Here is a 13,243-nt window from a genome sequence, read left to right on the forward strand (position 1 = left end):
TGTCATAAAGTAAACCTTTAATCTCAGATATACTTTCAGATGTGGTTTTATTACCAGTTGTTAGTTTTTACAGGTCATTACAATGGAATGCTGAAAGCTATAGATTATTCAACAAGAAAGTGCACACATGACATCCTTAAGATTCAGATTTGTACATCATATAATAAAATCTGCTATTCTATATTTTTCTATATTATCATTCATATGTATATAAAATTAAAAATAACCTTTAATCAATGCAAAAATTCCATTTGAAAACATCAAACAAATGACTGACACAAAATAAACAAATGAATTAAAAGGGAACTATAAGCCACCGTTTCCAGCTTCTCTGCTTTACGACTAAGAACATCAAACCCATGCCTGATAATAAGGCCCTTCAAAAAGTACATTCCTTTATCCTGTGACGTTTCGGCTGACAATCGCACACAGCGTGTACAATCCATCACTATCATTATTGCTCCGTCTGTAATGTTTGTGTTAAAAGATAAAGGTACCGCTTGACTAAAGTGCTCAGCATTAAATAGTGACACACAACAGAGCCTAGTAAACACGAATGAAGACGAAAACAGTCTTTGGATGGCGATGTAATGCCACTGGATGTCATTACAGTGCTGACAGGAACATGTGTGTCAATCTCAGATTACTGCCTTTAATAATCATTAGCCTCATACTGCCCAGCTGGTGAAATGTTAGGAGTACTTCGACAGCCAGTGTTTTAGCATGTCTTAGCCCATGTAGTCATAACCAAATTAGTGCTTACATTTATTGTGCTGCCCCTTCTTATCAAATCTTCATTAATATCCATCAATACTAACATAAGACCCAACAGATATGTTGAATGGGAGGAATCTCCACTATATTAGTGCATTTCAAAAATCTATCAGATGCAGATGCTGACTTGACCTTTGGAGTGACTGAGCTGAAGATTTCACAGAGATTTGAGATATTGTAGTCAATGAACAGAAAACAATAGCTGCCTGGAGATCAAGGAAAACACAAAACTATTCAGGGGGAAAAAAAGCATGCAAAAGTTACTTTAGGTTAATTTGGTTGATTGTTGGTTGGAACACTGAGTGAGTGATAAAGCTTTACTTATACTTTGAAGCAAGTCAGTCCATTCCTACTCTGTAAAGCTTGAACTCCACCTTTCAAAGCACAGATGACAAATGCTTCTAAACTCCTGGTAAACGTAAACATAAGATGGAGAAAACCCACAGTACAGCCTTCTGAAAAGCACATGAAGTGACACAGTGCACAACATCAGATACAATACTTACAATAAAAACTTTCACACTGGAATAAGCTCATAAAAACAACGCTTTAAAAGAAATGAAAGAACAAATAAAGCACATGGTGTGTTTCAGTGAACAGAAATATGACAAGAAAACAAAAAGATGAAATCAACACCGGCGAGCCAACGCCGTTGATTCTGTAAATTCAACACCACAACTTAAATCTAGAAGGACACTCGGACAGCACATCCTCTGCAAAGAACAAAGCTGGATTACACAACAACGATCCCGATCCTCACCAAACTTTTACAAACACTTATATTTTGCACACACTCCACCTCTTTGCATGAAGTGTGATGAAGTTTCACTTGGTAGTTTCTGCATAAACTTGCTGACAAGAACAAATGGCACCAATCCCAAACATCCGGCTCTGCTCTCGCACCGCTTGATGATCGATTTATCAGTGTAGAAAAACATTCAGTGAGCAAGAAGCAAAAATGTGAAGAATGTATGAAGAAAACAGGCAGTTTAACTTCAAAAGGCTTTTGTTTTTTTGTTCGTGCAACAAGCAAAACAAAGGCAAGAGTGATCATTACATGACGTTTTGTAATATATATATGGTTACAATAAAATAGGTTCTTCTATAGGCTGTATGGCTTCTGTTTAAAGTTTTCTGCACCAAACATTACCCTCCATGGAGTGTGATAACGTTTGCCCCAAATATGCATTTGGTATGAAAAATAAAGGTTTCTCTCTTTTTTCTTTTTTTTTTCCTTTTTTGGAGAAATTCAACTCTTTGGAATAACATAACAATACAATATGATAATTAACGATGTGGCATCTTGTTATAGGAACTGCTTTAATCTAAATGTGCCTCCTTTGGCTTCCCTCTGCTTGATCACATGCACAGGTATTGTGAGCGTGTTGTAATTGGACAGAATTTGAACACTGGGACCTGCTTTGCATCTAAACAGTTAAACATACTAATAAGTAGGAGTTATTTTAGAAATGTATTACTTGCTGCAACTTTCCTAAAATCTAATAGTCAGACTCTGCAAAGCAGTAAAGGGTTAAGAGCAAAGTGCCTTTAAGTTGCTAAAACTTAGATCACCTGGGACGATGATAAAGAGATGTAGAAAAACACCAATTTAGACGTCCATAAAAGCTGCGTGTAAATATTACAGCCTTTAAGGGAACTTTAAAAAGAGGAGGTTGGAGGGTTGTTCTGCAAGTCAGGTTCTGGTACAATTCTTTGGTCTTTGACCACATCCTTGTTGACATTTTCACCATATATCTCCTGATAGTCTAACAGACATGCTGACATTTCAGAGCAAAGGGAAATTCAATTTAGTCAGGAAACAGGGAAATGAGATGTTTAAAGGTCTGTGAGCTGTAACTGATTTTAGACAACCAAACTCAACTGCAATGGTGTAGCTATGCTGAGATTTACTCCCTTTCACACGCATTCAGATGAGTGCATGTGATCCCCTGCTACAGTAACCACATCTAGAAATTTGCAGATGATTGGAGGAGGAGCTAAAGACAGTCAGGCGCTTCTATTCTTTCCTCGGGTGTAACGTGAGGTTTGTGGTTGTAAGAACCTTGAAAAGGGTTCAGTTGTTAATTACACCAAGAAAACAACCTAGAATAATGATACACTCACTTAGTTAATTCACTTGTTTTCAATGCCGAATTCATCACTCGATTCAAGCGATGTGATTTTAAACCCATGAGTTGTTCTTTCACCCACGTCTAATAACTCTGTGGCATCGGCCACTGTCCTTTTATTGAATTTAACCAGACAAGCAGGAATCAGCAATTTATTGCATCAGTAACTTAAATAACTAATGTTATATATTCCAAATCACTGAGTAGCTCTGTAAAAAGATGTGGATGTATTTTACAAGCACACTGTTCAACCATAAAGAATATCAAAGAAACACTAGACTCAGTTTTCATGCCTGCAGGTAATGTTTCAGTCTTGCTTGCATCATCAGTCTTGTGCAAAAAACTCTAGTTAAGTGTAAAGACTGTCTTAATGCCAGGGGTAGATTTTAACTTTGCCTTCAGCAATAATTTATGAATGGTATTCATTAATATAGCATTTATGTTTAGTCTGAATTTGTTACAGAGCTGCATAGAGTTAGTCTTTTTTTTGCCATGACATGCCTGCAGTCTTAGCTTTTTAAAGAAGGTTAGGAGGCAAGGACTGATTTCTGCACAAACTAACCCTCAATTCTCAACTCTTGTTATACCCTCAACAATAATGCGAGGCAAAAATGCTTCTCAATGAGGCCAGTTACCAAAAAAAAAAAAAAGGTTAAAAGGTCTTTAAAATACATATGGAGGTCTAAAATATGAGGAGTGTGAAAGCTGATGGGCAGTATATTAATAACATCTACTTTGACAACTCTACTGATGCTTGAGTGAGTTTTAAAGGGTCTTATTAACTAAAAATAAAACATACATATAAGGATAGGACAATATGTGATTTAACTTGGGTGGAGAATTAATATGTATACTGGCAGATCAAAACATCTGTACTGCTTTACGGCCTAAGAAATTTGTAAAACTCTTCGGGTTTGTAGGTGTTGTAGACCCCATAAAGCCGCTCAACAGACAGGAAAACAACTGTGGTTTGCACAGTGACTAAAAAACATCCAGCTTTCAACCCATAACCTACAAACAGATGTTTGCGTCCCTGAAATTAAAATATGTCATAAAAAACAGATACGATTTTTAAAAATGCACCAAGTGAAAAGGTTTGACATCAAATAAGGCCTAGAAATTTCTAAAAAGCTACAATCTAAACGATTGGATGCCCAGGAACTTTAAGTAACAGAATGACAGAGAGAAACTCGAGTGCAAAAAAAGTCAAAACTAGGCTGAAGTCGTTTTTGTGGCTTACCCAGCAAGTGAGAACGTGGTTTTTGAAGACAGAAGCTGTAAAAACATAACCAAACATAAAACTAACAACCACGCTATCATCAAGACGAAAAAAAAAACCCAGTCTGACGCTAAAGTAAAAACAAGATCGTCTGAAACTGGAACAGTCCAAACCTTTGGTAATGCATAGTTCTTTCCTGAATGTCTCAGACTTTCATCAAAACCCTCCACCATCTCCAGCTGTCGCTCTACCACTGCTACCTAATAAAATAAAGAGCAATGAGAATCACAAACTAATGACTCTTCCCCCTGCCGTTCTCAGGAACTCTCCTTTTGCTTTTTGTTTCCCGTTCATACAGCATTTGCAGTTTTGGCTTGTTGGTTTCTGAACCAAAGAGATAATTTAGAGCAGAGCGGTGAAGCAGCCCTCTTCCCTCTAACTAGTAAAGGAGGGCTGCAGCCTGACCGTTCCATAACTGGCCTGTCGTTTCAGGGGAGGAAGGCCCCATCCTCATCTTCGTCTGCACTGGGACCAGGGTCGCTCAGACACCTCATTAATCTCTGCTGATCTTTTGCTTCATCCTCTTCACTCGGCTTTTTAGCTTCCCGTGGCCTCGACGGGGGCTTCATCATCAGGCCCTGCTCCTCCTCCTCCTGCTGGTTAGCCTGTCCGAACTCATCCAACAGATTAACTGAGTCTGGAGACTGAGGAGAGGCCAGGTCTACCTGGATCATGGGCACCTTGTTCGATGCAGGCTTAATGCTGTAGGCTTGCGGGTCTATAAGCAGGACACAGGTAGAATATCAGGGATTTCAACTTATTTCACCAGCCTTTAAAAGGGATATAATATCACACAATCATTCCTTCAGCATGCATGAACAAGTACCAGTGGATGTACAAGTAGATGAACAAATATTAAGGGCAACAGAATCACTGCACAAAACTACACAACAACAGGCTTTAGGACCGTTCCCATTATTTCTAGTGTAACAAAAAATAGGGTAAAGTTAGTCATGATCAATTAAAGGTGCAGCACATGCCAACTTTCAGTTAAAGTGAAGAACACAAACTGAAGCTCCTCACATGTAACATGCTCAACTCCAATATGCTTGGCTACAATAAATCACCTGTACGTGGCTTTTATCAGTTTAGTAATGAGTCACATCATTAGTAATGATTACTGAGTGCTTACAAGCAGGGTAACTGACACATGCGTGTTAGAATTGCTCACGGCTTATGATTAATCTTCTCTACGCTCACAACATACCTGAAAACATTTTGTTTCCTTTTTGCACCTGATCAGGTTTGAAATCAGTATGTTTGCCTAAAATAAAACCACAGATTGTTTTACATGCTGGCTGGCACATGCAAACACATTTCCATTAGTGGGGAAATATCTGTTGCAGCTGGGAACGGTAATAGTGTTTCTATGGTCTTTATTGCTCTGCAAATGGTATCGTGTGACCCTAACGAAATACAATCTCTGAATTTTCTGTGTCCCATTATAGACATTTTCTTACATTATTTCAGGAGGTACCTGAAAGTAAGATGGTTGAGACTACTGAGTGTTTTCATTTGGCTGGAGCTAATAATGATTCAGACATGCATTTACCTGAGGCCAGTCTGGCTCTGCACATGGTCGGGGAATCAGGGGGAGGGGCAGGGACCGTCAGGTAGGTATTCATCTCCTTTAACTAGGAAAAAAAACAGAGATATTGTTGGTGTGGGATGGTTTAGCTTTCTCCATGTAATCAATCAAAACTTATAATACAGTATTGTACAAGTGTCAAAAACTGGCCATAGAAAAGGGGTGCAACACTTATTGAAACATGGAAACATGCATGAAAATACAGTTTATAAAGACAAAAATAGAGTTTGTACAATTCTAACAAGCCTGAAAGTGAATATTTGCTATGACCACCTTTCTTCCTTAGCACTGACTGAAGCCTCTTAAGAAAGCTTTCTTGTAATTTCTTTAGTAAGTTTTCAGTTCTCCAGGTTTCTTGCAGGACATTCAAAGCTCTTCTTTGCATGTTGGCTGGATTTTTTGGCTGTTAAAGGCGATCCCACACTGCTTCACTAATATTAATATTTGGGCTGTGGGACGGCCAATCCATCACTGACAGTGTGCCACTGTGTATTTTTCTCTCCAGGAATGCTTTTACTGCAATGGTAGTGAGTTTGGAATCATTGTCATTCTTAAAAATGAAGCTCTTGCTAATCAGAGGCCTTGTATATGATATTGCATGCTGGATCAAAATCTGATGGTACTTTCATTCATAATTCCATCAATTTTGCCCAACACAACTGCCTGAAACTTAGCCCCAAACCATGACAAAGCCTCCATTGTGCTTTACAGATGGCTGTCGACACTCACTGCTACTCCATACATACCGACAACGATTTGATCCAAAAATTTTCTAATATAAATTCATCACTCCAGAACACCTGTTGCCAATGATGTCCTCGTGTAATTTGTCCCACCTCAGCCTTTTCTCCCTACTATCTTTCCTTTGGCTCTTGACAGCCCCTCTTTCCTCTGAGACCATTTCTGATGAAGCTTTAGCAAACAGTAGATAGATCAACTGAAGGGCCAGATGCATCTCTTAGGTTCTTTCTCAGGTCTTTGTTGAATTCTTTCCTATTTATTAAGGACATGACTTTCAGTTATTGATTCATCCCGTCTGTCAAATTGTATTAAATTTTCCATTTGTCACAGATTCAACAAAATAAAAAAGGAAAAAATTATGCGTTTTTGTGACAGGCTGCTAGTGCCTTTAATGCATAATACAATTTAAAACTGATTATTTGCCAAGTTGTCTGGTATGTGCAGACACAACACTGGTTCATCCCTCGAGTTAGGTGCTTTTTTTTATGCCTGAATGATTCATCCCTCAGTGTTAAGCAGCTTACAACACACAAATAACAAAACAAAACAAAAAAAAAACAACACTGCTCTGAAAATAGTGAGGTAAAACAAAATGGGTGGAAAAGCAAACAATCTTCAAAGACAAACTTTGTAAGACCTTTAGAAAGGCTGGAGAACTATTGTTCAAGATCACTTTTGGGGGAATAAAGCCTGACTCCTTGTACGCAAAACAAAGAAACGTGGGTGACTTGAGACTTTTGCACAGTTCTATATCTAAACCTTCAAAATCAGTAATGTACAAAACTCAGATGGCAAGAAATCCAGTCTCTGTCTCATGTAATTGGTTGGAAAATACAGCAACCAAACTGAACCAGCTCAGAGATAAAGACATCATTAATCAATGTTATACAGAAACTTTATTAAAATTATGTGTCGCTTCATTAAACTCTGCAGACATCATCTTGAGCCTACAGTAACTTCTAGCACATTCAATTTAGCCTAAACAGAAGTCTATTTTTATTATCTAATTACAGGCTGGCTAAAATGAAAATAATCACAGAGCCACTCAACTGTGAGAATCAATCAGCTCCTATTTGTGACAGGAAAATAAATTTAAGAGAATGAGGGTGGACTCTAATTAAAACTCAAATCATAGTTTTAGTTGAATCATTATACTGTTGGCTACCCAGTACAAAAAAAAAAAAAAAAAAAAAAAAGGTAGAAAAACTGCTCCTTTGGTTCTATGAAATATACTTTGAGTCACAGTAGGACGTTTTCTTCAATACAGATTTATTTATTCTGGCTAATGTTTGTTCAAAAAAATTCGACTTCAAAAACTGAAACTTACCTTCTTCTCTATCTGAAACATCTTTTGCTTCTTTAGGAGTAAATCGCTGAGTCCATCCTCGTAAGGATCGGCCACCAGTGTATGTCTGTTATACGAGCGCAGCTGAGAAAGACAGACACATGAACACACGTTAAAGAGATTGCAGTCCTGCAAACATCACTGCACATTTAGGCAGGTTATGATCAGAACTAATAAAATTCTTTACCAAACTAAATTAATTAATTTTGTGTCCTTTAACAAAACAAAACAAAAAAAATGTGCAGAACTTATTATTTTAACTCCAAGTCTATCTCGAAAATCAATAAATGTGTTATAAACTAATGGGAGGGAGATCCCTTGTGAGCACCAATCAATACTTATTATGGAATGCTTAACTCCCATTGAGACAAAGGCAATTTTTCATCCAGATGAGAAACAAGCATATCAATAAAGAGTCTAACTATTCATTTGTAAGCAAAGTTACCCTCTGCCGTGTCCTCTGAAGGTTGGTCCTGAGGATTTTCCGGATTTCCTCCTCTTTGTTTTTAGACAGCTGTGGAATAGCTCGCTCTGGTGCAGGCTTGGTAGGAGGCCTGGGCTGGATGTTCCTGACAATGACACAGGGGGAAAAAAAAATAATAATAATAACAGAGTGTTTGTATAGCACAACAGTTACACAACTTAAACGTGTATAAACGCATCGATGATGCTTAAAGATTAGACACATTTGATGAAGCACAGCTACTTATCTTTCTGCACAACATAACACAAAGGATTTTCCTTTGTGTTCATACTACTGTTTCCTACTGTGCACACACCATTTCACAATTAGTGAATATCGACTCACTTACACTAGAAATTAAGACTGGTCAAGGATTCCTTTAGTGATTTATAACTGATTGCTTATCCTTCTTGGATAATACAACTATCCAAGAAGACCTTTACAGTTACCAAACACTCCTTGTTACTTGGTAGAAGAAAAACAAGAGAGAAGGTGTTGTTTATACAAAAGTATTAGCAAAGAATCTGTAATGCATCAGTGGCCATTTAAGCATGAGCCATTTGCCTGTCATCAGTCTCCCCAACTTCAAAGCTATGCGCAAACCCAAAAGATAGTAAAAATAGGCTAAAAATGTCTTTAACAAACGTATAATTATGTACGAACACACACACAAAGAATGAGCATATATATGGTCATATGTTCATTTGTGTCTCATGTTTATGATATCAGTGAAATTTAAGCCTGTCAACTTTTTTCTGTGGTTATGTATTACACCACCATATCAGGCCTTAATGTCACTACTGTTGTACAATTTAGTGAGTAGATGAATAGCGTTCACCTAAATGTTCCCAACACTGTAAAAAACAAACAAACAAACAAAAAACATTACGATAAAAATGACTTTGAGCACGATGCTGTTTAGCACTCACTGCATGGAAACAGTGGAAGGCACAGCAGAAGGCATCTTGATTCCCCCTCCACTCTCCACCAGCTGAATGGCCTGTTTCATCTCCATCTTGTGGTAGAAGGCAATGAGCTGCGGCTCCTTGGAGCGTTCGCCGGCAATCAGGCACTTCTTCACATACTTCTTGTTGAAGCGGTTGAGTCTGAGAGGACGAAGGAAGCGAAAAATTAAGACAGAGACAAAGAGTGAAATACATGAATTAATTACTGGCAACAACATTTCTGCATTTATTGCCATAAATAAATATGTTGTAATTAGATGAAGAAGAGGCCAAGTTCAACATTTATAAGTTATAAACTATATAAGTTATAAACTTAATGTTATGTCAGATTGATTCTCTTTAAAATCCATACTTGTCCTTCCAGTGGTGATGTCCATAGTGTCCACAGATATCCTCGATGCCAGTGAGTAAGTGGTCAAGGAACTGGGGATGGGAAAAAGCCACAATAGTTGTTGAAGAGCCTTAAAATTGTACTCCAGAATGAATCAGACTTTCTGGACTCTACTGACCCAGGTCCTCTCTGGGGAGAAGTCTCATATATAGTAAAACAGGCTCAGAGTGGTGCAAAGACGCAAAAAGCAACCCTCCATCTATTATAAATTACATCCAAAGGAACATATTACATTTACTGGATTTAGAGCAAATTTCTTGTATGTAAGATTTTATTGCAAGTTTCTATATTTTGCATCCCTCTATCTACAGCATAGGTGTCAAACTCTGGCCCGCGGGCCAAATTTGGCCCGCAGCCTAATTACATTTGGCCCGCGAAGCCATACCAAATTACTATCAGAGCTGGCCTACTGGTATTATACAGCTAATATATATATTGTTTAGTATTAAGCTTTGCTTGTTCCATATTCAGTTTTTCAGCAAAACGTGTTTGAGTCCATAAGAAAAGATTCATTCTTATATCTGGAGGAATAAATATATTTCAATAAATATTAACGTTAGCCCGCGACTTTGTTCCAGTTTTGAATTTTGGCCCACTGTGTATTTGAGTTTGACACCCCTGATCTACAGCATACCACTTGAATGTGAAAGTATTTGTCGTGTAACCATGATTACATTCACTCTTATACTACACTCAATACTCAGCTACATCTTGTAATTCTTGCATTACTGCTGTTACATTTGTTGTAAACACCCTCTGAGATTAGTCCGACATCATCATCATCATCATCATCGTTGTAGTAAACAGCAGCAGACAATTCAGGTTAAAACAGAATCTATGAGATATGACCAGCAGCAGCAGCAGCCAGGTGATTGATTTGACAGAATTTCTTAACAGTGGCACCGTGCCTGCTCAGAGAACTGAAGAAACACACCAATGGATTTGTTGCTCAGACCGCAGCTGGTTCGCCAATCAGACCGGTGCTCTGACTAAGCCTGCAGATGACAGTCTGACAGTCGGTGTTGCTATGGGAACAAGTCATTAAGCAGAACTGTGCAATCTACTTCTGCTTTGTCAGGAGTAACTGATTCACATAAAGACTGCCCTGAACAGTGGGGGTTAAAAGGTCTAATTTTTAAAAGCGGCAGCAATGGATGCTAAATAATGAAAAGATCAATATATAGGGATCCATTCTGTAATGTTCTTCAGCTACAAAATCCTTAACTGTGGGGTTTCTCCTTAGACCAGCTTATGTCTATTCAACACCTCAATATAGAAACCAGTACACGGTGTCCGATTTAACTCTTTATGACCACACCACATTATGTAGTGATAACAATCTTACCATCTCAAGGTGATATTTTCCTTTTCAGCTCTATAGTTATACAAACGGAATATAATTTACATTCTGATTCCACTGCCAAGCCGAGAAATGTATCCCAGCAGCAATGTACTGGGAAATGAAGAAAAGCAACCAAACCCAATGGAGATGGCAGAAAATGGGCTATTATGCAGATTATTTGCCACAATATAACTTAGTGCGGAGTTTCCTCAAGCATCTCAGTGAATCTAACCTCTGGTGTTTTACAGTGAAGGGCAAGCCGTTAGGGCTGCCTGCTTATTTTGCATCAAAAGCTGGTGACTCATAGATGCCTGTGTGCATGTTTGTGTGTCTGCTCATGTGCAGTATAATTTTCTGAGATGGGTTAATGACTTTAACAGTAGGTCAGTGGACCACTGCGGTTAAAATTTCTAGAGTATCAAAAAGTACAGATACCAGACATGCTTTTGGATGTGATGAGTTTGACTTAAATCAGACAGTTAAAAGAAAAAAGGAGAAAAACTGTACTACCAAAGTGTTGGTATTATAGTACGGGTCACCAAAAACTAATTTTATGATCCATGTGTGAATTGACAATCGCTGCGTGTACATCAAACACGCTATACAACTATGCAGTACCACCACACCGTCAGTAGGTGGGAGCAACGACCAAAGTTTGAAAACCTAACCGACCTCAGAGGCCTCATCAGTCGAAAAGCATTTCACATATCCTCCTAAGAACCAGGCTATTCATTTATGTCCTCTCTAATGGGCATTTGTTTTTGGTCTATATCTTTTGACTTATTTGAGCTACCCTACCAAGTCCTGATGTACTAAATAGAGGACATCCTCGGCTTTCTCATGTGTTTGGGTGGCCTCTTTTAGCTCCGAAGAGGCAGGAGATCACAAAAAAGTTCAATGGAAAGATTCTTTTTTTCCTCAGCTCTCAGGAGGATATTACATAACTACCACTGAAAGGAATGTGTAACACCTTTCTTGCCAAACATATGCTTGTTAGCTTAAGTGGTGATTGCAATTTGCCCATAGGTGTGGCTGCATGGGTGCCTGGATATCAATTTCTCTGTGTTAGCTCTTATATGGACTGGTGACCTGTCCAGGTTTTACACTGCCTCTCACCCACAGCTGTGATAGGCTCTAGATCCCACTGACCCCAAGTTTGATAAGCAGCTAAGAAAAAGGACTGATTGATGGTTGGGTGGATGTTGCACACATTCCTTACAATATAAAGTAGCTCGAGGTGACTGTTTGGTGCTACATAAATAAAACTGCATTGAACTGAAATTCCACTAGTTCAAATAATTCCAGTATTTGTCAAATACATCCCAAAAGGTTCTGACTCATCCGTCTGTGCAATCACTGCAACTGACAGTTGACTGCTGTGAATGGCTGAAGGCAGAAGGCTGTACCTGGGTGTGGATCTCTTCATTAATGGAGCGTTTGGCCTCTTGTTTTTTCTTCACCGCCAGCAGCTCCACCAGGGGTTTGATGGTCATGCCCTTCAAGGAGGATAAGAGGAACAAAACATTATGCAATGTACACACCTCCCTACAGTGGTTAACGTGGTAAAGACAGAAATAAATGCATATCTACCTGTTTGTTCAAACAATTAAAACTTATTGTAGTATTTTTCTAACATTTCTGCATCTCTTTGTCAAAGTCATGAAGAAGCTCCACACTTTAAATCAGATCAGTCCTGGTTACCGAAATCAGCTGAAGGCTTAGTAGTATTACAATGCACATTTGTTAGAAAATCCCACAGCACATAATATTTTGCAATGTACAGGAAGTCCCAGATTTCAACAAAATCACACAAAACTAGGTTGTTACATAGTAAATCTAAAAATGGAGCTAAAAATTTGCATAACACGAACAAGCCTTCTGTACGGGTCTCCCATCATCCTCCCCATCTTAAAATAAAGCCTAATAATGTTTGTTTTCATGTTTGTAAATGTATCTGCTTTTTAAACTCCCAACATTGAGAAATAACTCGGACAAAAACCAGAAACAAACATCAGCATCCTTCATTCTCTTAATTAACTTTCACTTAGTTATACTGGAAATGTTCTTATGTTATTATATGGTATGATTGCACCGCTCTGCACCTTGGCAGCTTGAATGTATCATTCTGCTTATTAAACAGATTAAGACAACCATCTGGTTAAACGGTAATGGCATAAACTGGATGACAGAGGATTCCTGCTGTTTAATAATACAGGCGTGTATGCA

At 38.3% G+C, this 13,243-nt stretch overlaps 1 protein-coding gene across 2 annotated transcripts in view; it reads right to left on the reverse strand.

The window, feature by feature from the left end:
* Positions 1-13,243, reverse strand: part of slc9a1a (solute carrier family 9 member A1a) — a 31,019-nt gene continuing 17,776 nt past the window's right edge. The window contains exons 6-13 of one of the 2 annotated variants that reach the window (XM_084943817.1): positions 12,424-12,513; positions 9,637-9,707; positions 9,249-9,425; positions 8,302-8,425; positions 7,839-7,940; positions 5,735-5,816; positions 5,390-5,446; positions 1-4,900 (exon numbers count right to left, since the gene is read on the reverse strand). In XM_084943817.1, the coding sequence (XP_084799943.1) occupies positions 4,611-4,900; positions 5,390-5,446; positions 5,735-5,816; positions 7,839-7,940; positions 8,302-8,425; positions 9,249-9,425; positions 9,637-9,707; positions 12,424-12,513 (993 nt within the window). In that variant the 3' untranslated portion in view covers positions 1-4,610. The remainder of the gene's footprint in view (positions 4,901-5,389; positions 5,447-5,734; positions 5,817-7,838; positions 7,941-8,301; positions 8,426-9,248; positions 9,426-9,636; positions 9,708-12,423; positions 12,514-13,243) is intronic. The other variant, XM_084943818.1, reaches the window with a different exon arrangement.

The sequence above is a fragment of the Perissodus microlepis genome, chromosome 11, assembly GCF_051167445.1.
Source record: "Perissodus microlepis isolate ML-2025 ecotype Zambia chromosome 11, ASM5116744v1, whole genome shotgun sequence".
NCBI lineage: Eukaryota > Metazoa > Chordata > Actinopteri > Cichliformes > Cichlidae > Perissodus > Perissodus microlepis.